Source organism: Gambusia affinis, linkage group LG06 (genome assembly GCF_019740435.1).
Source record: "Gambusia affinis linkage group LG06, SWU_Gaff_1.0, whole genome shotgun sequence".
NCBI classification, from domain to species: domain Eukaryota; kingdom Metazoa; phylum Chordata; class Actinopteri; order Cyprinodontiformes; family Poeciliidae; genus Gambusia; species Gambusia affinis.
The window spans coordinates 21,945,514-21,972,014 of NC_057873.1; the positions used below are offsets into that span (position 1 = coordinate 21,945,514).

General features: G+C 41.3%; 1 protein-coding gene across 1 annotated transcript in view; it reads right to left on the reverse strand.

Moving 5' to 3' along the window:
* The window catches only part of arhgap35a (Rho GTPase activating protein 35a), an 87,382-nt gene that overhangs the window by 28,394 nt on the left and 32,487 nt on the right, over window positions 1–26,501 (reverse strand). Inside the window, exons 2-3 of the mRNA XM_044120679.1 lie at window positions 7,590–11,428; window positions 1,596–1,740 (exon numbers count right to left, since the gene is read on the reverse strand). Of these exons, the coding sequence (XP_043976614.1) occupies window positions 1,596–1,740; window positions 7,590–11,312 (3,868 nt within the window). The 5' untranslated portion in view covers window positions 11,313–11,428. The remainder of the gene's footprint in view (window positions 1–1,595; window positions 1,741–7,589; window positions 11,429–26,501) is intronic.

A 26,501-nucleotide genomic window follows, 5' to 3' on the forward strand; every position in this document is an offset into this window, starting at 1 on the left:
AGTGTGTGTGGTGTGTTAGGGTAGATCGTTGTGGTCCCTCAGATCTAAATCAGGGGTTTTTTCCCACTGGGATCGTTAACCTGCCTGTTGAATGTGACAGGTAGCCAATCAGAAAGCCGGATTCTCCTCCTGCTTTCTGAGGGGAAATTATTGAGGGGAATCCCAAACAGCTGACAACCTGAAGTCCAGCGGACATTGGAGTTGGAGCGAAATCGCTACGTTGATGAACCCGGTAACTTTTCAGCTGTTCTTCGTTAACGTGACATAAATAGGTTGTAATGATTTTCATTCAGTCAGGACGTTACGCTGACACTAGAGCCACATGCACTGCAGGTAGATTGTAGTAAAGCATTGATTAATGCCTGGTTTTAAAATTAGTTAACTGGACTTGTAGCCATTATTTTGTGCCCATTGTTGGACACCACACGGCACGATCGATCGAACCGTTATACCTAGGATTTCTGTCGGCTAATGTGTGATCTCTCAGGTTTTGAAAATGGGCCGACAATCGACTGACAGCTCTAAGATCGTGTAGTGTGAACTGGACATTAAACTAAGGAAATGAGGAAGGGAGGGTCAGTGGAGAGCAGCGGAGTTGAGCCTTTTTTCATTCAGTGTCATCAACAGAAAGAGAAAAAGGCTGGAAGAGACGATAAAGGCGATAATTAAAATGACGTCGATACTTTTAATTTATCTATGATTAATTGATTTATCGTTTATTGCGACAGGCCTAGCTATCTGTGTCGTGCAAAACTATTCACACCCCATCCATTTATGTGACACAAAGCAGTATAATGATCAAGCTGGGGGTCAATTATACTTGTTCAATTTTGTTAAAAGCAAAAATCTGAAAGGTGTGGCCTGCATTTACGTTTGGTCCAGCTTCCTCTGATATTTTTAGATAAAGTCCATTTCAGAAAGTTGAAAAGAAGAGCCTACTATGTACCTGTGTGTAATAATCTGTGAATAAACCCATTGGCTCGGTAACGACCTCAGAGATTTTATAGAAGTGAGCAAACAGCACACACCGGCGGGTAAACAATATCCCAAGCTTTGACCATCTCTCAGAGAAATGTTTAAACTATCACCCGAAAGGTGAGATGGGACCACAGTTCAACGTCCTGTGAGGCGGAAAACTAACACTGCATATCACCCTGAACACACCATCCCCACTGTTAGCTGCTAAAAGAATGTCCAGACCTAAATACGAGTGAGGATGCGTGGCAGGACTACATCATGTCCGACTGAATCTGAGCTGATTTGCAAAAAATACATGTAAAATTCACATGCTCCAAAGGACGTGTAGCTGTAACTGCATTATTTTATCCATTATTAGATAATTTGCAAAACAACAACAAAAAAAAAAAACATTCAAGACAATTCATCGTATTCTGAACACATAACAACGGTGTCGAGTTCTGCGTCGGACCATCACATGCGATCCAAATAAAACACTTCAAAGATGGAGGGTGCCGACGTGACAAAATGTGGTGAGAAGGGGTAATTGCAAACTTTTGTACAGATGCGTGACAAGAGACACTGAAAGAAAAGGTCTGACTGGTGATGTATCAAAGGCAAGTTGAGCAGATTCTTACCTGTGGTCTCTATGAAGCGGATGCATTTCTCAATGAAGACGGGGATCGGTCGCTCAAGAGTGACCACAGCAGCCAGCGGCATGCCGAAGTAGTTGCTCTCAACAGGTTTGGAGTTGGAATGCCGGGGCTTGGACCGAGTTTGTTTCTACCAAAAAGAAAAAATAAATAAATAACACGGCTTGCTTGGTGAAATCAGACAGAAAATACAACATTATGTGACACTGTGATTGGGACAACTGGCTAAGGCAAATTTTTAGACTTGTTTTATTTTTAAATCCACCATAGCACAAAAGTCACAAAGGCCATGACCTTTTTCATTTTTTGGAAAGTTACTGCATATTCATGCTTAGTGTACAAAAAGGGCAAGCGTACGTGTACACACTCCTCTCTCACACATACCTTCTGAAGGCTAAGCCGATAAGAAAATCATACATTCCTATCTTCAGCCCTGACGGTTCCATCAGTCAGATATACATCGCCGTTGTCGCTCTTCATCTCTTCATTCTTACCCTTCTTCCTTTTTGCCGTTTTGAATTTCTCCCTCCACTGCATTGCAGCTCTCGCAAAATCAAACTCTTATTCAGCGGTTAATTACTTTTCAGCCTCCTTTATTTTCCTGTTAAGAGCCCTCTTACACACTCCCGCAACACTTTCTGCCTGTTCCCGCAAACAGCCGAGGGCAACAGCAGTAATTGTGCAGCGCTTTAATGGCGATCAGTGGGAATATTTTCAACCCTCCCTACCAAACCCCTGAAGCCTGGATCTGCAGTAACTCTGTCAGCAACCCCAGAGGCACTGCCCTGGCAGGCTGGGGTGGGGGTGAAGCAGAGGTGCATGGTTGGCTGGACACACAGATTGCGGGTGCAGTGCAGCACTATACGGATAGACGGACAGACAACAGGAAAAGAGCTGGAGTAGTGCTCATTAGAGAGAAGAAGCACCAATGTGCCCTCTGCTCCAGATACCGGCCTCACTTCACTCCGCCGAACATTTTTGATCACATTTATGGACACATTTACTCTCACAGCAGTGCTCAAGCAGAGAAAGCAGAGGGAGAGAGAAGTCATTACAGCTTGTTTTCTTTTCATCTTCCACAACCGCCAGCACCGAAAACCAACACAAGTGAAATTTGTTTTGGTGTATTTAAAAAATAAAAAAATGAAATCTGTTTTACATTTGGAGGCGACTTGTGCACTTAATCCTAAAGGGACAGTTCAGGACTTTAAAAGCCATCTCTACAGTTTGTCCTACCGGCTAGTTGAAAACACGACGTGTAGCAGTTTGTATCAGAGCTTCTGTGTAAAACTCGTTTTCATTTTGGGCCAAGTCAAGATTATGAAGGTCCTCAAAGGGGCCGTTTGTGGCAGAATGTATTTATAAAACCAGCAAGTAAACCATAAAGATATGGATAAATAGCTGTCTCTGCACTAAATGAGTACTTCTGAGAGTTAAATGATACTGAACAGCTTTTCATACTGATGTAATTTGGCAGCATACAGATGAAAACTGCTATGATCTTCCTGATAAAATATTATTTAAGGATACAACTCTTACCTTGAAGGTTCTATTTATGTGTCTATTTTGTGCAGCGCTTTAATGGCGATCAGTGGGAATATTTTCAAGGACGTCCCCCGGCCCCCAACCCCTGAGGCCTGGATCTGCAGGCCCCTACTAGAAAGTAATCCGGCCTGCCATTAGAAAGTAATGACGGGCCGGATTTGGCCCTCGGGCCTTAAGTTTGACACGTGACGTAAAGAAAAAAAAAAAAAAAGTATTATGAAATAATTGACAGATTTTGAATTTAGCCATAATTTGTTTAAAGTTTAATTCTGTTGATTAAATTATTTATTCAAGTTAATGGTTGTTTAGTCATAAACAGAGTACGTTATTTAAACAACAACCATGAGAATCCCTTAAACTGTTCTATATTTTAATCTCTCTATTGTTTAAGGGTTTTCACCTGAAAAATGACTGAATTCAAAGAACTGGAAACATATCTGTCAATTCCTGCCTGAAAATAATTGAAGGAGGAAAGAAAAGACCACTGTTGCAGCATTCATTGGAGTTGAAGCATCTGTGTGGACGTCTATCCGTTTCAATTGGGGCAGTGCAGTTTAAAGAACTTGACAGGAGGATATCACAAATAAGCTTCTGGGGGAAGGTTAAAAATGACCTTAAATATACTCTAATCTTGTGAAAAACCTTCCCAATAGAGCTCAAGCTGTGATAGCCGCCAAGGACTGCGTGACATTTTATTAAACCCTTTGGATTAAGAGTGGGATGTCACTCAAATTCTTATGTGTGTGAAGGATGACAAGCCAATACGTTTGCCACTGTAGTCCAAGGATTTTTTTTTTTAAGAATAGGTAGACTGTAGGCGGTGTTTAAAATTTCTTAGCTCTCCTGATACTTAGTTAGGTTTGTGTTGTCACCACAACAGATCACTAGATTACTAACATCTGGCTCTAAATATGTCTGCATGTCATTCGTCGCCTGCTATCTGTCCCTACAACTAGTCCAATCTGTCCAAACATCCCTGATATCTACATTCACATTCTGCAGTCAAATGTAAACTCTGAGCTAATGTATTAAAGAAGTACAAGGTGCATATATTTACACAGAAGTACAAGAAATAACTATATGTTTGTGTTTGGATAAAAAAAAAATATGGTTGTAATAACTAGACTGCAAGAGTGCAGAGATGTGCTGGGTTCAGTTTGGCAGCATCTAATTTATTTCACTTCCATCACAGTAACTGTGTTGCCGTCTCATTTTAGCAGACTGTCTCTGTACCCACATACTTCTTCTCTCTTACTCTTGCTGGCTTGTCTTCTCCCCCTGCAGTTTTGCCTTCTGGCCTCTCCTTTCTGCTGCTAACTGAGACAGGATATGTCTCCAGCTCTAAGACGACAAAGCAGCCCTCCACACAACCAAAACGAAACAAATCACATCCTTCTACAGACATCAAGGGGAGAGTTTGTGCATGCACAGACTGCATACTGTAGGACACCAAAACACGACTCACTTCTGGAGTTTTGACATAAATTTGTTTCCCGTTTCTGCAATATCTTGAGCTCTTTTTCCTTTTTTTCACTTGAATGAAGACACCAGAGGAACTAGGTGTCTGAAGAATTTCAAACATTCCTCTCGCTGCCTGAGGAGATTTCAACAAAAAGCTGCAGGAGAGAGAGAGGAAATGTTTCCTGTGTCTCAGTGAGGGAGGGAGATCATGGCGGACAGACTTGGTCAATGCCTGAAGTAAAAGTTTTTTTTTGTTTTTTTGTTTTTTTTAATAGGCTCAAACTCTTTTTGAATATTTGTTTTAACTCATCAAGACTCAGAGTGGTAGACAGTACCCTAAAGCTCCCCCCAGGAAAGTGTTTATGCTGCAGCATGTGAACCCAAATCCTTACCTTGAGTATGACTTTAAAAAAAAAAAAAAATCAATAAAAAAATCTAGCTTTAGTTTAACTGGCACAAAAATGGGGACAGGATCTTTTATACAAGCCTGCACCAACTGCGGCAGCATGTCTCCTGAATATGAAAAATGAACTCGATAAAATGTAATCTGAAAGGGCTTTCGAGCTGCAGCAGACTGTGAATGGCCTATTACTTGAGAGACAGCTGCTTATAAAATAGGTGAAGAAATTTAATCCTTTGTTGTAACCATAATAAATCCATAATAGCTTGTAATGTGGCCATCAAGTTCCCAGACCAGCTGCATGCCACAAATCAGAGGCACTTAAAAGAATAACAAGGATGACAGAGATCCACGCTCTCCTGGCTGCGGCTTTCTCAGGGATTCCTCTGTACATGTTGGATTTTTAACGTCCAATGAGACAATTGGCATCAGACGCAGATTGCAAACCCAGATGTCTTCTCGTGATTGAGTTGTTCGTACTTTTTTCTGACAGACATATGGCCTCAAGCACTGCAGAATGTAGACCAGGCAGCTGAATAATGCGGGACGACAACCTCCGTGCAGGTACATCCCGGCTGAGTGTCTAAAAACATTCATCATCCGCCTCCTTCTCCACCCTCCTGACAGCCATAGCAATTATCACAGATATACAAGCACAACATGCACAGCTGCAACTCTTGCTTCAGCTGGCACTTCAGCGCCACACCATGTGAGCGAATGAGCAACATACCAGGGCCGATAAGTCTAGTGTAAGAGGTCAAAAGTATCAAGGGTGGGAAGGGAACAGCACACGGTGTGACAAGGAGACACCAGTCTTTAAAAATTAAAAAAATAATAAGCTGCGAAGACAAGCGAAGCAAAAGGGAGGCGTGAAATGAACAGACAATAAGTATGATGAGAATGTGAGAAGCGGAATGTATGAATCAGCAAGATGCAAAGACAAACAAACGGAGCGGCGAATAATGAAAGGAAGGAAGTAAAGAAAGCCAAGCTGTCGCTGGGAAGAATCGTGAGTCTTTAAAAAAAGCCGACAGGCTTTGGCATATACTACACCGCAGTGACAACAAAAAGTGAACAGTAAGCGGTGATGCCTCAGCTACAAAATAGCACTAGTCTCCATCACAGCCTCTTGTTTGATGGCAACTTTGTGAAAAAAAAGTAGGGTAGGAAAAAAGTAAATGTGGAATTTAGCAAATTATGCAACAGGAAGTGCTGTTCTATTCTGGTTCTATTCAGATGAAACTAACTTTATTTGTCAGTGGGAACCCAAGTAATCCATGCCTGGAAATGTAAATAAATAGGTCCATAAATTATGTGTGATAAAGTGGAATGATATAGGAAATGGGGACTGAACAAATGAAGAAAATAACCTGCGAAAAGCATAGAAAGCCAAGAAAATAAGTGGAATCTGACAATATTTAGAAGCAATCCTGTGCAAATTAACATCAGTGGGTTTAGTCACTTATTACCAACGTACTGCAAAAGAATCCATTTACAATGCTTATAATCAACACTCAACAGGCATCAGGGAAAGAATACAAAGCTACTAGAATAGCAAACTGGAATTGAATTTAAATGAAAATCTATGAAGATCTGAAGATCAAACAGCATGGATGAAACCTCAGGAACACCAATCAATCTGTGTGCTGTTTAAAATCCCACCTGAGCAATGCATGCTTTTCTGTCTGCAAGAGAAATTTAGAAGCTCTTACTTTGACAAGATACTTAAATTTTAGTGAATGTGTTCAAAGTAATTACACATCATTTCACACATCTTCATTTATGGACTTATTTGAACTGATTTATTTGTGGGTGAACTATTTGGGTTCAATCACATCTAGAGTGAGATTCATGCCAAGAGGCACATTAGAAAAAAAATTGTGAAAACATTAATTGCCCAATACTTATTTTTCCCACTAGAAAGGTTTTAATTCTGGGAATAAAAAAAGCCGTCCATGCTGAGATTTTATTCTCGCTTTTCATGCGATTTCATTACTTTTTTATCATGCAGAAGAGCTGACCGTATGCACTGGACATATATGCACGAAACAAAACAAATGGGGCTCTGTTCCCATTCATTAAGACATTTTGGATTCTGGTATGAAGCAGTATTCTGTCAGATTTCTTTCCCACTGATGATCTGGCTAGTTTAGGGGACTCCCGCTGAGTGGTCAAGAAATGAATATGGCGTGCAGGCATGCTTTCAGAGAAGTCCCTCCAGCACGACATGTTTGCTCTGGGTTCGGTTTTAAACAGCAGAGAGATGATTCTGAACTCTGCTTTTTCTTAACTTCAGTAACAAACAATTATCCACCAAAGCTAACAGTACTGGGTCTTAGCCAAAAAATAATTACGATGGGGTGATTTTCTGCTTTCCTGTGTTTATGCTCTCTACTCTAAATTTAACCAGACTGATAGGTATGCTTAAAATTAATGTTGTACCAGGTTGCTCAAAGATAAGAAATCTCTTTCTTAAAACATTTTTAAATTTACTGGAATAATGAATGCACTTCCCATTGGTTGGATATATAATCGTATTCACTTACACAACACTTGGTTACACAGTTACTAACCTTTGTATTCCTGCGGAGTCCCCGGAGAATCTTCATTGTTTTGTGATCATCACTCTCATCTATGGAGTTGTCCTTCTGAGGTCCTCCATCGTCCTGGCTTGTCTTTGGTGGACCACCCGTCTCATCATCACTGCCAAGAGAGAAGCTTGTCCTAAAACTGCTGAATTTTCCAAGCCGTTGCGACCTGTCTCTGTAAAGCTTGGGCTTTTCACTGAAAACGGACAGTTTCCTCCTGCGCTCCAGCGAGCTGCTGTCAGCTTCACTGTCAGAACCGTTTCCCGCAGCACTTCCATTGGCATGACCCTTGTTGGCGTTGCGGATGGTGACAATCTTGCCTTGAGTGCTGTCAATAGGAACAGAGTAAATATTCTCCTCTTCAGTAGGTCGAGGTTTGCACACAGCATCCATAGGCTCTGCGTAGTCCGAGGGGTCGTAGCCTCCGTCACTCCCTGGAGCCCAGGTGACAGTTTGGGGCAAGACGGGCCTGTTGGAGGTGCCTTGCTGATCAACGTAGGGTCCGAGATTTACTTTACGCACAGGCTTGGGCTTTACTTGTGGAGGCACCTTGTTATTTAGTTTGCTCTCAAATGTACCAATATCAGAAATGACAGAAAATGTATCACTTGATTCCAGGTCTGGCAACTTGAAACTTCCCAGGTGGGAACTTAGACTACCACCCTCCCTAAGTGTCGGGTAAGGTGGTGATGGATCAATATCATCCTCTGAGTCAACATGGATGTGAACTGGACTGGGAGACCCACAGCTCTCATTGGTACATGCCTCAGCTGTATTATCGTACATGTGTGCAGCCTCAACAACAGTGCGCTTCTCCATCACCTCCTGTAAGAAGGAGTGGAAAAGATCTATCTTATGAAGTCCTCCTACTACCCCACCATGTCCGCATATTATTGTGCTAAATCTGGCACTGATTTCATGGGCCAGGTCCTCTCCCTGACAGATTTGCTCCTTAGCTGAATCAGAGTCTGACAACTCCATCTGACTCTCCCCTACTGCTAGCAACTGGACCGGGACAATGTCTTGGACCTCACAAAGGAAAGCACACATTGTCTCCATGGAGGCTTTACGGCGGGCAGAGTAAACTGCAATGTAGCCGTGGACCAGACCTGTTTTTCGGAGGGAAAATGAGGAGTGGAAAGAGAGCAAAGACAGTTCAACATTCTGTCTATGACCCCCAATATTAAGATCCAAGAGAACGGATGTGCCGCTGCTATGGCTTGATGTAGGACGACAATGCTGGGGCAAAAGGAAAGGTGCCAGTAGTTGATCTAAATCATATGTGTCCCCACACATCAGGCACATAACTATTCGTAGGTCTGCCTCATTACCTTGCTGAGATGGAGAGTCTCTGTAAGCAGAGGATAAAGGAGGTAATGTAGGGGAGCTGGTCCCAATGTTTCTCCGAGTTTCTAAGAGGCCTCTCAGCATCTGGTTAAGCTGTTTCTCACTGACATTGCGGCCATAACCCTTACCTGGGGAGGCTGGGTCTAGGTAGGCGCATTGTAGCTTTGTAGCTACCTGCTGCCCTTGTTGTATTAGAGTCTGAGCCGTTTCTCCTCCGATATCCCCAATGGAACCAACACCACGCTTAGTGACCAGAAGTAGGGAAAGTGGGAGTTGAGCTAAGCTGTTTTCCCTTTCTCTTCTGCTTATGGTTGACTCTCTAAGCTTTTCTAAACTCTCAACAACATAAGAGAGGGATTCCTTTGAATTGTACAAACAAAGGCATCCATGTGGTGTGAAGGTAGGTGTGTGGAATGAGTTGACGGGCAGACGTACGTTGCCTTCTATAGGACGAAGGGTTAACTCATATATCTTGCCATCGACTACATACCTGTCATCACTAGTACATAATGCCCTGATCTCATTAGCCATTTCTCTGGCTAGTCCATCTTTCCCTAGGATGACAAGATTTATCCGTTCCGCCCTTCCACCTTCCAGTCTAGCACTGTCTGATGATGCGTATCTGGTAGGAAACCTGGAAGCCAGTATCTGCTCAAGCTTACTGTCAACACAGTGGGGGCTGTTGGGGCAAGTATCTTTTGTAGGATGGTAAACAAAGTGTATGTGTTTCAGTACTAGAGCATCCCTTTCTGCCTGTAGCTTTTGTAGTGCTTTGAATCGCTGTTCCTCACCCAACACCTCTTGAATGGCTCCCATTTTCTCTTTACTTGGTTTTGCATCCACTTCCAACTCATAAAAGAGCTCAGAGTATTCAAGAAGCAGTTCCTGAAAATCTTCTTTGGCCCGGTCAATGATTTCCTTCTGATGTTTGTTGTAGATGTCTAAATATTCAGCCTCATCCAGCCACTGATAGAAATCCTCATTCATGATAAAACTTCGAGCCTCTTCCCACGGTTTCCCTGGTGTGATGAAAGGAGAAACACTTAGCTTTTCTTTGAATTCCCATCTCATTTCTGCCCGTTTGCGCTCCTTCCTTAACTGATCCAAGTGGGTTTCATAGATGGTTTCAGCTGCTGGGGTCTCCAGCAGGTCCTGGGGGATTCGATCATCATCCATTTTATCAATGTGTGGTGTCGTCTCCCAAGGTGTGTCATCCAAAACTACAAACCACTGAGAGAAATCTCTCTTTGTCTCCAAGACCTTCTGAACTCCAGACCAACTCAAGTGGTCTATCTCATCCAACTCTGGTATTAGCACAGATAGGGCCTGTGGTAGAGTATTTAGATAGGCCTTCCTGCGTTTCTCTATGTGCTCTTGTTTTAGTCTGTGAACATGCTGTTGGAAAAGTTTCTTGGCCTTTGGCGTTCCCTCAAGAAAAACATAGTCCTTGTACTCTGGAGCTGTCTGCATGCGACGACTGACAACAGGCCATGTTTCATTGTGGTTGTTTGCAATTCGGGTGACCAGCCACTCATAACGGTCTTTTGCTAAGGCGATCTGTTGACTCTGCTGTTTCAGAGCCTCAAAGTATGGTATAATCTTGGGCTTCCCCCTGCTCTTATCTATGAGCTGAACCAGAGTAAGGAATGCCAGGTCAACATTGACATTAGAGCGGGCTGAAGTTTCAACCACCTGTAGGTTCTTCTTGGCAAGGGCAAAAGCATGAGAGTCTTTAATGTAGCGCTCAACTCCTTCATCACATTTGGTGAGAGCCAATACCACTGGCTTCTTCGTTTTGGCTAGTTGATTATACAGATTGCCAACAAACTTCATCTGATCCTCAAAACTACGGTTCATACCCCTGCTTACATCAACACTGAGTAAGAAGCCATCCACTATAAGCTTGCCTTCAGGCATTTGCTTTTGCTCAAAGTCCTGCTCTAGGCCCAACTGATCTGTGCAAAAGTACATCAGTTTTTCAGCTGAAGCCAGCTTGGTGGAAGCTGCCCTCTTGATGTAAGGCTGGAGTGCCGTGCTACGGTGTGGCTGGAAAGTCTGATCATCAATAAACTCTGTCTGCTCCACCACGTTCATGCGGCACTCTTGCCCATCTTCTATCGTCCTACCAGCTTCTCCCCAGTATAGAAAATGGTCATTATTCACCACACGACCTCCAAAGTCACTGGTGCTCAAAACGGAGGTGTGGTCCAGGTAGAAGTCATCTGAACTTGGCCGAACAAAGCGGTTGCACAAGCAGGACTTGCCCACGCCACACTGGCCTTTTTCCTTTTCTGTGCCAGACAACCCCACCACGACCAGGTTGTAGATGGGAGCCCGGGCATCTTGTTTTTTAGCCATCATTATCGCTGGCAGAAGCTCATCCTGCCATGCTGGCTGCAAGCTTTAGGGAGAGGAGGGGGCTGCCGGGGAAGCAGGGTTTCCATGCAAAATGGAGCTCAATGAACTCTGGTCATGATCTGCAAGATATGAAAAGAAAAAGAAAAACAGAAACTTAGTCTCCATAAAACAAAATCAAGAACATTCATTATTGGCAATCCAGTGTGTGTCTCATTTAAATTCCCATTATGTGCCTAAATTCTGATATTAATGTTTCATCTCTGATCCTATTTTCTCTGTAAACGTTTCCTGAAAAGATTGAGGTCAGTGGCAAAGCTGGTGGAATGCAGCACATTACTTTGCCAAGCTTTAGTTCAGTGAAAGACACTTTCCCACCAGTTTTACTCATTCAATTTTGAAGGCATTTTGAATTTTGAATCATTTCTCAAAAGCCTGGCTGATATGGCTGAAAAAAGTGTCACAATATAAACATTTTCTATCGGTCGATATCAAAATTTAGCGTCTTGGAGTTTGATTTAAACATCTAAAATAATACCAAACTGGTGACACCACCTTTTCTCTTTTATCCACAACTTCCTCTTTAATTTTATGTACGGTTTAGTACTCATTTTCTCCTTTCATTCCAATGCCCTCTTTTTTATTCTTAAGCAGTTTTGGGTGAATGGTGGTGAAACATACTGAGTCATACTGTGTGTATTCCATGAACCGTGCAGACAGTTGAGATTTTATAGTCGAACATTTGCCTACATTTCTCCTGACAAATTCCCACAGTCCAAATGGATACTAGGAAGTTGATGAGCTAGTTGTGTTTGTGTGTAGTATGTGCGTAAGGACACAACCAACAGCATGGTTGGCCATCTCAGTGCCAGTGAATGATTATAGCATAGTGTAAGGTGAATCAGTAAATGTATGTACGGTTTAGTACTCTTGCAGCATGAATGTTCACAGCGGCCCCTGCACACTTGTGGAAACAGGCAAACTAAGCTGCCTGCACTCTAAAATGAAAGACACACACACACACACACACACAAGAAGATGAAAGCAGATAAGTGTTCCAGTGCTAAAGTTACTAATTGGCCAACTAGGGAGAGCCATCTGCATTTTAAAAGGCAGCATTGCCTATTGGTTCACATGTCTTCATCAAAAACATGTTTTCCCGTGTTTCTCATCCAATAGATCAGAGATGAATAACATATTTATCTCAATTTGAGTAAGTAAACTGATGTATGGCAAGCGAGTAAAGGCATATATTAGCAGGACTGTACACAGAGGCCTGCTGTGAGGGAAAGCTGAAGAAAATTTATTATAGATTATATCTAAAAGGAAATTAAGCGTTAAGGTTCGGGGATTACGTTAATTGACAGACTCTCTATGAAGGGAACAATTAAAACATTTTCTTAGCTGTAAGGCAAACATGAAACCCCACCAATCAATGTGACATGAAATCTAACATTACTTATAAAAGGCAACACAGATAAAAAACTAAATGTTCTTACTGCTAGTCAAACAGTAGGAACATTGTGAATTTTCAAAGATGAACTTCAAAACTCAACACATCTCATGCAGATGGGAAAACAATTAAGGTAACTACCGTAGCTGAAGCAGGAAATGCTGAGATCAAACAGTGAGAGACCTACTGTAATTCGCCAGCTGAACATTCTGTATATTCCTTTTTTGAATCCAATTTGAACAGGTGCTTATCAAGGTTCAAAGCTGAACGTTTTTTTTTTTTTTTTTAAAGCACCCCATCCCTGCTCTTTATTCGTTTCCATCCAGAGCGTGAAATAACATGACAGAATCCAGGGCTGGCATCAGCAGCTTAAAAATGCACCTGTGTCCTGACCCAGACTAGTTCACATTACAAAGCAGATGGCCTCGACATAACTAATACTAAAGAAAAACATGACCTTTGAAGATAGTCTACCACCTTAACAGGGCACGAATTTAGCTTGCTAATAATCGTTCTTTATTTCATCAACATCACTTATCTTGATTTGTACATTTGCCAAATGTACAAATCAAACATTCTTTAGATCAAGGATTTCAAAATCAAATTTAGTCCTGAATCATTTAAAGGCTTTAACTCTTAGATTAAATTTTCTTTTTGTTTGATTTGGGTGTAATCTTTGACTGCTTGGAAATCAAAAGTTGTTTAATTTCCAACTTTTCTCTTTCTCCTTTGACCAAAACAGAAACTATATGGAATTATTCCAACCACCTTCACAAAAAATCACAGTTCCATCTGACAAAAAGCCGCCCCAGATTGCAGCATTACCACCAACATAGCTCGTTGTGGGTAAAGAATGGTGACGATAATGTTGCAAATTTAATTTGTGTTTTATCTGGATATTTCACAGTGTCCCCGTCTCTCTTTTGGGATATTTTGTTTCTTGCAAACCTACTAACTAAGGTAACAACATGGAGAATACACAAAGTAATTCCTGCAGTTCCCCCAGTGATACCTTCAGCCTCTCTGTGGCCTTGAGGTTTTAGTCACATCTTTTCATTAAGTTTGGAAAAATGCCTAATTGATGTGAAGCCAGTCGTCCCATATCTATTATTTTTTGCTGTCCTCACAGTTCAATGGCAATATTGTGGATTTTTTTTTTTGTACCTTCTATTGACTGGTGCTTTTGTGGGGAAAATTGTAACTTCATTACATTTTTCTCAGACTCACCGACTGATGGAGGGTGTGCAAAGAGTTTCAACAAAGTGTTAGTTATAGAAATACACATTTCTGAAAATTATAGCAGGTTATAGCAGCCTTTCTTCACACATTTGTTTATTTTCCCTTGAACGACACACAATATACATCACGTTACACACGGACAAGGTTGTGTTAGGTTAATGTATACAATAGATTGTGCTTTTACCTCTCCTAATTAAAACCTTGTCAAGCACTCTAACCAACTGCTTCTCTAGCCTAACAATGCATTTCCTTCAGGGTTTACACCAAGGAAAGTTATCAACAGGCAGACTTCAGGACAGAATTCAATCATGAGAGATGTTAGGACTCAATGGTTTAGAAAACATCAGCAACAAATAATAAAAGGATATGAAATGCCTCATTAAATGCCACAGCGGAGCTAAATGGATGGAATCAGAGAATATAAAAGGACACGACGACTGTATTAGATGGCTTTATTCAACAGAATAGCCACTGGAAGTCTGAGTGCAGCATTTCATAGACTAATTCGTCTGGGAAAAACATTCTCTTCCTCATAAAAATGACACAGAATGTGCTTAGCCAATGCAGCAGTCCTGTCACATCCAGGCAAACTGTCTCACAGTTCGGCCTGAAGACTGGTGTCTGACATGGACCTGCAGCCACATAGCGGTGTCTTCGGGCCTTGGAGTGTATAGGAGAGGAGGCAGGGATAGATTGGGACTCCAAGTCTGCCTCTGACTATGAAACATGTCGGCAAGCACAAAAGAAGAAAGAGAGACAGGGAGGGGAAAGAGGAAGAACTGCAGGAAAGAGAGGAAGGCATTGGTAAAGTCAACACAGGGTGGGAAGTCAGGGCAAACACCGAGAGGATGGGGGTACGGAGAAGAATGGATATGGAGGGAGGGGAGAGAGGTCGGTGGTCTGGGTCAGGCAAGCTGCGTACTGGAGTTCCCCTGAGGGAAGATGGGCAGGGTGTGGCGAAGCGTTGCATGAGCATTTGTCGAATGGTGAACGGCATTGCAGGCCAAACGCCCCACCTGATTTTAGTCCAGTCTTTCCTCTACCTCAATTTTATAAAACAGTCTGTTTCAAATGGGTAAATCACACTCTGAGCCCATCGTCGAAGCCCCTTTCTAGGTCATTGGCTTTCTCAAGGATAAGAGTAGCCAAGGAAGACAGACTGCATCTGTGGGGTGTTTGAGTGCAGCCTGGAGCTAACGCTTGGGTGGCAGGGCGTGAAGTTCATCATTACACGTGCTACAAAGGGCAGCGGGAAAAGAGACTGTTTTCACTGCCCATCAGGAGAGAACAGGCAGCCCTGCTGGGGTAGCTGAATTCCTTTCATTACAGAGCTTTAAGAGTTAGCGAAGGCGCGTTGCACTGAAGGTTGAAATCAGGGCCAGGCTTGATTTTGAGCTTTTATTGTGCTGCTCTGACAGCTGGCTGGATGAGAGAGTCATGATATCAAAGGTAAAGAAAACCCACGATAAGTACAGTGGTTCAAAAGGAAGCTAGTATTCTCTTAAATAACTTAAATACAGGTCAGCGTATTAAAAGAAACACTATAGGACTGAGGCCATCGGTTTGGATAATCATCCATTGCTAGAAGTCATATTTATACACATTTATAATATTATGCTTCTGAAAATAATGCTTTCTATAGTAACAGGAATTTTACATAAACGTGAATTCTGTCGTGAATGCAGCATTGCAATTCTAATTCTTGGATATTCCAGCTTTTTACCAGCCTTGAACGCATCATCCCATGCAGGATGATCTGTCTGCAGTTTGCGATTGGTGCACGAGTAGCAATATTACCACTTCTGCCATTTGAAAAGCATAGTTTTAAGATTCTGCTTACATGTATGTGAATGTTGCGATACGCATTTATACGCTGTTTTACACACACTTGTGACGCATGCTCACAAATATAAGCATTTGGTAAGATACAGATCTTATGGAGTGCTTTTTGAATCCTTCTGAGACTAATTTAGCTCCAAGAGTTTTTCAGCACCCTTCATGCCAGAAAAGTGTCTTAAATGTTGCAACAAATTTTTGTACAAAGAAAAAGGTCCCAGTAGGAATCCAGAGTATTAGGGATGTCGGCGTAGCAAGAAAATCTCTTTATTCCTAAAGTTACCAGCCCTCTTTGTTTGTGTTAAACAAAACAATCACCTCCCCCACTGCATGATGCAAGTCCTTAGTCAATTGTATATCCATTCTGCTCGCCCTTATTATTTTACAAACATTATCCTCATCATATGGATTTCCCATCCCCACGTTTAAGCTTTCCACACCCCCTCCATTCTTACTCATCTCTACTTGCATGCCCCTTTATTCCTCTTCTCTCTGGAGACTTGCAGTCCATTAGTAAGACACGAGGGTCCTAAGCAAGGCATTGGGGCTCTGGGTGGGTGGGGTTGTTTTTTGTTTTTGTTGTTTTTGTTTTTTTAAACTGATACCACTTCCTGCTCAGACTGTGATCTCCCACTGGACGAGCAGATGAACAGAAAAATAAAGAGGGGATGAAAAACACAACTTAGACTTTTGGAAAAGAGCGAAGACATGTTTGTTACACAGAAATGACTTGCAGCAGCCCTCTGTGGAGTCCAGTCCCTGCAGTTATTTATCCTTTCCGCAAATGCCACTCACCAAACAGGAAATACAAATTTCCTCCCCGTTTCCATTTCTTGCAAAAACGCATCAGGAGAAGAAAAATAAACACTAAAAATCAAAACGGCTGTTAACGCGTTTCACATGTGTCCGGGCAAACAAAATAAACCAAACAAACCACACGAGCATATCAAACTGTGACATTTTTATACCAAAAAGTGACCATAAAACTCCAGGAAAGCCAAATTCACATGGACTGCGCAAAATTAGGCATGGACTAGTTATCAATATCAAAGGTGTCCTGAGGTTTTTAAAGAATAATGGTTTAAAAAAACAACAACACACAAACAAACACCTTCGAACCATTTCTGCAGTTTAGGCCTTTTCATGAGAAGCCAGAGAAAGTGCTACAGGGAGTTTGGCTTTTTCTAGCTGCATGAAGCATGAAGTAATACAGCACTTTCCCTTCCCCCACTTGTTGCTGAACACTGCCAGCCTGCTCGCTGGAAAAGGCCTGCTTTATTTTTCCATGCACACGTGACATGTTGCCTCTATATTAGTCTTTGTGGATATTAGTCTGAATAATTTCACAGATAATATCAGTTTGTCAGGCTTGTGCTACTGCATAAAGAGCCCAGAGACAAAAGGTGCCATATGTTCCACAAAGCACTTCAAATGTACTATATTTAGCATTGTTTTTTTAGCTTAAGTGTGTGAATTACAATTGCAATAATTAGAAAGTAGGCCTTATTACAATAATTAGTAGCTTGTATTATTTTAGCAACAGTAAGAATAAATATTGGTTCTCTTAAAAATAAACATCTTCATTTGTGTTTAATATTTCAGTGTAAAGAAGATAATGCAACATCATGTAATATTAAGTCAAGGCCTTTATACTGTGGGTAATATATACAGACGCTTGACTAATGTTCAAAATAAAAGTAAATAAATGTAAAAGTACATAAAATGAAAAAAAGTAACGCACAAAAATCAGTAAATAATAATATTATAATCTCCAATCAACCTGTTGTCCCATTTCCTATTGAGCTGGTTACTGTGATTATAGACAGGCTGTAGATTACTTGATGCTATTTACATCTTTCCATTTGGAGAGTCAGAAGTGCAGCTGAGATGATAATACGACGAGAAAGCAATGAGAAGAAACGCTCACCAGAAATAAGAGGAAGAAAAAAGAAATCGCAATACTGATGTGGACAAGAACCCTTTCCACAGACATAAACAACTCCAAATGTTTACTTTCTCTCTTGCACCCGTTTCATGCATACTTTTTTTGCAATCTCATAGAAGTTATTCTGCTATCGTTCTACGGATTTATAAATTTTGACAATGAGACATTTCTGATGCTTTAGAATCTCTCTGCCGACTTTGACTTTTGCCGTTAGATGCAACCGAGAAAATGTCAAGGAACGTCTACTGGAACAGCTGAACAAAGCATTTTAACAGGGGAATGTAGACTTTTTATATCCACTGTAGCTTTAAGTCAGCACAGTGATCTAGCACTGCACCATACCCCCAGCTACATGTCCAGTATCCTTTGACAAGGACTGCAGATTCAAAGGATCAGCACCCCCAACCAACATGAGAAGTATAGGAATAGGGATCAAGGAAAAATACAGGATAGCTGCACAAAAAAATACAAGCAGGACCAGGTCAGCAAGAAATAAACTCACACTGAAACAGCAAGATATAAAAACGACATTGCAGATAAAACTGTATTATAAAATCCTGTCCGTATTTCACAAAGACTAAAACTGAAACATAAAATAGAAAAAAGGAGGAAAGGGCAAAGTTTAAGTTGAATAATAAAGCTCTTCTGAGAGAAAGGATAGACTTTGTGGAGAGCTCAAGCAGCGAAAGAACAACAAAATACAACAGAACACGTTTCTGACAGCACGGTTCAATATTGTGCTAGAAGCATGAATGATGACGTGTATTATATATTCAAACTACTGCTAAAGAAAAAAAAATATCCATGTTGAAAACAGGCACAAACACATGGCTGAGGTGCACAAACATTCATGTTGTGGTAGCTTCTTGTTAAAAGGCCATTTCTCCCCAATCTGACAGCAAGTCAAATGAAACTGACTGAATCTCTGCAAACTGCGACAGAAGCACACAAATTTTGACAGCTGGAAGTACTTTTCCATTTTTTTCTTTTGAATGCCAGCTCGATGTGTAGACTTACCACAGAGACGACAAAAATCTGGCCTAAAGATGTGGAATTTTCGGTAGCAACCTTCACCATCTGTGTACATCCCAGATATAGTGCTGTACATGGAAACACTTGCTCCGGCTTTACCAGTTCATCAGGCCATGCTATATAAACAAACACGACTGTTGTCTTGCATGTTCAGAAAGAAAGACAAGCCTGTGCTTTCCTCTGGCACAAAAGCTCATCTGTGGACAGACTCTCTCTCTCTCTCTTTCTTAATTCCCTCTGCCAGGCATGAGCTGTCTTCCTCCTCATTTCTTTCAATGCCACCGACCTTTTGCGTAATTCTGCCGTCATTTCTTTCTACCTTTGTCCACGCACATCGCTGCGGCGCTTCGTCTTTATTTTACACCTCTGTCTCCTCCTGCTGCGTTAATACCCAACCTGGCAGCAGGGCTCCTGTCAGAGCAACAAGACAGTCTGCTGGCGATATTTGCATACATCTGATCTGTGCTGTTAGGCTCGTCTACCTCTGTATTCACACGTTCAGCCATCCAGTGTAGCTTTCCCGTCCCCGGAGCAAAAACTCGATACAACAGCACAAACAAACGGTTATATGACACACGGGTACATGCAAATCTGCCAAACACCCTCATCAGGTTGTATGAAAAGGTGCACAGGGGACTAGCTGGAGTAATTGTGCACAGACAAATCCTGCAAGGCCAGCACTTTTGGAGTCATATAATGGCATTCTGCACAGGGACGGCGGCAGGTGAGGGTTTCACCTTGGCTCACAATATTCCTACTGACTCTCACTCCAGTTTTGATTGCTTGTTGACCTGATTTAACAGCAACGGTGTGTGTAAGCATTTCAGCTTTCCACTGCATCATCGCTGTCCTGGTGATGATATCATGGCACCAGTTTAAAACAATACAGCGGTTTAAAAAAAACGTGGTTTTATTCAACATAAACTCACTGGTTACTTTGTTAGATGCACTTCCTAACTGTGCTTGAGGGATTTTGCCCATACAAGTATCTCTTACACATGTATTCGTACCCAGAGGACAATGAGCCGACTGGTTCAAGATAAATGCCAACCATTACACAAAGGTATGCAGAACTTTACTACTGATAGTTCAGTACACTGAACAATGAGGCAGACGGGGTACAGCGGTCTATTTCAGTATCATTTAAACTCCGTACTCTTCCTGAGTATTGTTGGTTGCCATTTCCATCCCTCTGTAGCCAGTGTGCTAAATTTCAGTTTGATGAAAAAGATTTCTAAGGAATGTTCTGAAAAATGTTTTGAAGGTATAACAAGCCCCGACAATGCCGTCTGCACTTATTGACACTGTTGTAAAAGAAAGACGTTTTAAGAGCCTCAAAATAAATTAATCTGTTCTTTTTGGTACTATTTATTCTTTGTGCTGCTCCTGCTTGCAAATAGAAAAGAACTTTGTCTTTCCCTAAACCATTTCACAAGGTTGGATCAAACAGAGTGGGATTGTTGACAAGTCCAGAAGAATGAACCCAGAACTTTGTGCAATCCAGAGATTGCACAAAGTCAGTCTGTGGGTTTTTGTGAAACTATTTTTGGGATTTATGGTTACAGTGGAAGGTCAACTTTGTGGCTGATGAGCCAAACCTCTGTTGATTTTGTCAAATGTTTTTGATTCACGTTATCTCGCTAAATCACCCAAAAATGGGAAATTTTTTCATATCTTCTGGTAGAAGCAGTCAGGTTTTTTGTTTTTTTTAATCTCAATTTTTCTCCCGGTTATTCTCCATGTGTGAGATTATGCTCCAGCAATGAAAGAAAAAAAAACATATTTATTGACAATAATAATGAAAAGTCCTTCAAATACATCTCTAACAGTAACTAAGTGTTGAATATGTGCAACTCTACAATCTAAAGCACCGTCCATCTGAAGTCAAATCTCAATAGCGGGTCACATGCTGCCATTACATTCAATTAAATCGTCGTTATTAACCCATTTTCCACAAAAGCACTCATCCTTAGCTGTAGTGAATGTCTAATAAACATGCTGGGTGTGTTATCCAGATGGTGAACAAGACAGGAAAGCTGTGCACACTTAGAACCAATTCTGATGCCATCAGAGTTTAATTTTCATCACTTTATCTGCTGCTGGGAAGATACACTGACTGCCAGATGAAAACCGCAGCAGAGTCTTGATTGAAACGTCCACGCAGACTTGGTTGTTCCACTGTATGATTATAATGTGCGCCGCGTAGCTCGTACAAATCTTTTGCATTGTCTCCTTCCTGCTAGAGGAAAGAGAAGGAAACTAAGAAAATGGTTGGTGGCATGAGACGACAAAGAAAAAAAAAATACTGGCGTGCAATCAAATGTAGCTATTAAAATGTTTTCTTCTAGTAAAAAGGCTCTTTTTATTTTTCAGTCTGAACAAGTAAATTTCAAAATTGTGAAGTAAAATACATTCAAAAATACTTTTGCATGCAACACATCATGTACAATTCAGTAAGAAAATGCAAACAAAATAAAAAAATTTTGGGGGGGGGGAAACTACAATGTTGAAATGGAGAAAAAAAAAATCCTGTTTTATTTATTCGATGTTTACAAGCATGCCGTGGGAGAACCTTGGCAATAGATCTCATTCTGCCAAGCAAAATTTATCAAATCAATCTTTGAGGAGATTTCTTGTCCACAGCTCTCTTCAGATGACTTCAAATATATTCTGCACATTACCTTTAGTTTTCTTTCGGTAAAGTCTTTTGTTGGTTTGGAAATATCCTCGGACTCACCGAGACGCTTAAAAATAAAATCACTGCGCTTAAGCTTCCTGGCAGAAAGGTTGAATCTGTTCCACCTTACGTAGCCTCCTTATCATGAAGCCACTAAAACCAGGCGTGCCACTGTTTTGTGTCAAATATGATGGAAATTCCTGCAACTTCTTTATCTGTTGCTGCTGACTTGTTGACAGCCTCAATTATTAATTTACATCTAATTTGCAGAAATGTCCTGGTGTCCGGGGATTTTAATGTGTGGGGACTTTAGAGGTCTGTCGCAATAAACAATAAATCAATTAATCGGACGAAAAATTAAAATGAGCTCAATAATTGTCATTTGCATGACTCGTCATTTCTCTTTTCTCTCTCTTTCTACCAAAACCTGGATGACAAAAGTCTTCAGTCTGGTGCATCGGTCTCAACTAGCCCTTTTATTAACAGATTTCATCTTTTATTTTATTGGTCATTTCTGTTGCTCCGTTTATATTTTGGATATGTCTTCCAGTTCCAGTGTTAAATGTTCACTGGACTTTAATGTCTGATGAACTTTGAGAGGATGTTCCTGCATTAATATGCCATTACCGTGGTACTACTTGAAAATGTTCTCAAAACAACAATATTATCGTTTATCGCAATAAATTCTGGAACAATTTATCGTCCGGCAAAATTTGCTATTGTGACAGGCCTATCCGCGGTATATCTATATCACAACTGTGCTTCACAGATGCTGTGCTACTCAGCAGGAAGAGTGTTTCGCTGCTTTCAGAAACGCCTCTAAGAATAAGTTCTTGATTAAGCATCATTAGCTTTAAGGAGCAACACAGTCTGTTTAATGCCGTCTACATAACCATTAACGATCTGAAGCTTAGCAGCTGCCATATATTAGAGGGAATCAATGTTAAAGCACCACAATAATGCTCACTCCTTATTAAAATTAAACGTATAAGGTTAGTGCTGCAAACTCTTCCCATCTGGAATAATAACCTGCAGTCTTTGTGTGTGATTATGTGACAAGATGCCTGCAGGGAGATCTTACATCAACCAGAGATCAACTCAAACTGTTACAAAGTGACAGATGGGGTTCACACACACACACACACACACACGCAAAAAACAACTAGCACCTAACTAACACCTACACCATATGTTCCAACACAGATACAGCATGTTCACAACGTACACATGCCCTCTCACTCATCTGCTCTCTGCTTAAATTGTCAAAGTTTAAATAGAATGGTTTAATCTGGTCTCCACCGAGAGAAATATTCATGCACCAGCGAATCCTGAGACCAATTAAAACTGAAAATGACAAAAATGCACAAGTGTGAGTGGATGGGGAAGTAGAAGACGACGCCGTCGAGACGGTTTCTACAAAATTCTCCAAGTGTCGACTGCAACCATAAAGAAAAAGGGAAAATGTCAAAGATGCCAGAAGAGGGACATCACTGAGGAACTGTGCATGCCCAGCAGTATGCGGTCCGTTCTCATCATGCTCTCGTGTGTGGAGTCGAGGTGCTAATGGCTAGGCCTGGTTGGGAGCATCTTTGTAGCATCATGCCAGCAGCAAAACAAGAAACTAGTCAATAAGCGTCACTTCCAATTGCATCTCCAGTCAATCCTGCTTGTCCATCTCTGCTCAGAGAAAGGCTAATAAAGCAGCCAGCAGTAATAAAAAGGTATGCCTGGACACAGCGCTGCGAGCTGCTTCTGACAGGCTTTCTGTAATTAAAGGCGCAGCTCTGTCTCAAACAACTGGAGAAAGAACATCCCAATACCGGCTTTGTATGTGTAATTATTTTTTTCCCCATTGACTTGGACCTTTTTTGTGCTTTACCAAATGATTGAGCTATTGACGGGCGACAAATTGCTTATTGTGAAGGAAAAAAGAAACAAAACAATGGATTGGAAAACTACGAATGTTTTGTTAAAGCTCGCATCGACGCCTCAGCTAAATTGTATTTTTCGTTTTGAGAAAAGAAGTCATTTTCCACCAGTAAATGCAGCCTTTAAAGAATCGGGGTGTCTCAAAATTGAAGAAGAAAAAAAAAAAAAGAAGAAGAAAGACAAGAGCAACAAAATGAAGTTGGCTTAAAGTGCGTATAGTCCAAGAGGCATTCTTGGAGAATGAAGTCATAATTGAAGCAATGCAATTTTACGAGAAAGAGAGAGATGACATTTAAGTAGGAACAAACCAGAGCAGAGAAAATTAATCGTTAAAGGGAACTTAATCTTCTTCTTTGAGTAAGTTAGGATATGTCTATGGGCTCTACTGAACATATTCGTTACATTTGTTGCACAAAATAATTCTCAGATGACGAGACGTCAACCTGGTCAATTCTGTTTCGAGTTACTTTACCAGCTAGCTGTTTTCGAACCGTCCTTCAGTGAAGGTCTGCAGGCAAATCCAGCAGTATGCTGTCAGTAAAATAATTCACTGTGAAGTGAAACTACAATTTGTGGCTGGAACATTGACCCAACAGTGGATGGGATCTTCCACCGTTCCCATCCCAGACAGGAGAGCCTCTCGCTGGCCACTCCCGGCTGACATTTCTCCGCTTTCTGCTGGAGGATTGGACTTAAACGTTTCTGAGATTTGTGCCTCTGGTACGGCACCGAGCCACTAGTGGATGAGAGCATTCGGTTTCCCTCCCCTCCTTTAGCACATTAACTCTTTTTTTTGGAAAAGCCAGAAACCGCCTCATGCACACACATTTTATTTTATTTTTTTAAATTGAGACGATTGTTTTGAATTTTTGTTTCCATCAAATTTTTCCAATGTGAAACCTCAAAATGTGCATGAAAACAATCTTGATGAAAACACAGTTAAAAAATAAAATTAAGCCAAGCTGCTCTGTTCTTCTTTATATTTTTTTGATCATTTGTAACATTTGTAACAGGAGGTGATTAGCTGTTTGTGGAGTTCTTTGGCATCTAACATCGAAACAGTTGGCAGTGAATGCAAAGTTACCGTGCTAAAGTTATTGGATTTGTATTTGTATTTTGCAATACATTAGTCTAGTCTCAGAAATCAAAATTCATATCTAGGGATAAAGCTACAACAGAGTTTAGTTTGTTGGAAATGCTAAGGTGTCGCCAATCACCAACGCCTCCATCGCTAGAAGTTGATCTATTTTGATGACATCAGTGTAAAATAATCTCCATACGCTGCTTTCACTGCATCTCACGATTAATACGGCATCGAGTAGTGGATGAAAAATAACACCTCTGAAGTTTGACTTCAGTTCATACCACTGCAAAAACGGCTGACTCACTGTAGAGCGGCCTGCAAAGTGAGCAAGTAGACATTCTGAACCCAGCTTTATTGTTATGGGAGGAGGGAGGAAGTTAACACAAGGAGGTTTTGGTAAGTGCTTAGTGCTTGCGGTGGGTTAATGGTACACAGAAAGGGCGACTCTACGACTCTACAATCTCTTCTCTGTATTTTGCGTTGCTGCAAAGTCATAGCCCTCATAGAAAAGTATAGACAGACACTTTCCACACTCCTTTACCCCACATGTTCCCCGCAGATGCATCGACAGCACAGCTAAAAGCACCGTTGGCTAATCTTTCTCGTCATCCCGTTTTACGACATCCAACATCAACCGATCTTTCGATGCTTTATGCTGATCTAAAGTCACAGCGGCATTACTCCGCAAGCCCCACGGAGCAGGATAACCTTACTGAAGGAGATGACGGCAAGAAACACTCACAGGCCGTAAATTGTCCTGCGAGGCAGCTGGGGGAAAAAGGTACACAGTGAGCTTAGAGAAAGGATGACACAGGGGAAAAACAAGGAGCGCTAGAATGAAGCGCAGGTTTGCTGCCAAAGACGGGTGAGTCACTGAAGAGAGAGAGGGGGTAGAAAACACAAGATACAATTGAAAACACCTGAACCTGCCACAGAGTCAATTAAAGATAATGACTTTTTACTCGTTGCTGTAGTAACCAACTGTTGGCACAGAGGCAGATGGTTGCAGAGGTGTTTTGTTTCTCTCTATCAAACATTTCTTACCCCTCCTCTCTCCGACTCTCTTCATTTCACACCTTTTTTTTTTTCTCCTTTTCCTCTGGGAGCTTCGAGCCGCTTCTGTGCCAGTAAATTATGAACGTGCACAAAAAAGCCGACAAACTCAATAAATGCTTCGACAAACCCAGAGTAGAAAATTATTTATGTTGTCATCATAACCAGTAATAAAAACTCTCAGGTGTATGAAAAAACACTGAGGGTGTGACTGTGGTTGTGGGGGGAATATACGACTTTTAAGGAATTACCCTAATTACAAACCACTAACTCCGTCTAAGAATGAAGATGACATCGCATAAGAAAGTCCTCAGAGTTATAGCAGTGTTTGTGTGAACACTGTCCCATTTGCAATTTACATGAAGGAAGGAGGTTGCTGTGCAGGGCACGCAATTTAAATCAGTCAGCAAGCAGATGCAAGTGTTGCATTAAAGCGCATGGCTTTGCCATTTCGCAGCGTTGTGCCTGGAGCAGCAGAGTATTAAAGCCCAAGGACAACTTCTGTGTGCCACGGCTCACTACGCAGACTGCAATGCACTGACAAGCTTTCCAATGAATTAAAATCCTTCACCTTTCACAGTGAAACTCAGCTGCTTATCCAAGATGTGGCAAAAAAAAACAAAAAAAAACCAACCCATCTTTTTTAATCATATTTCTGTTAATCCTTTTAAATATGCATCGCGACTTTTTTAAGTTGTACGCACAATACCGCGCTAGTCATGCTAGCGATATTCTGAAGAGGTTAGTGAGTGCAGGATGCTAAAAGTGAACTATTGTCATCGTCAGGGAGGTGTTTGAAAATGAAGGAAGGGGATGCACAAAGATGAGGGAAGCTATTGAACAGGGGCATGATTTACACAGCAAGAGTGAGCGAAAGAGAGAGACAACAGGAAGTTAACAGGAAGTTTCAATAGATTTAAAGTTGCTAGGGTTTATCCCTTCGATTC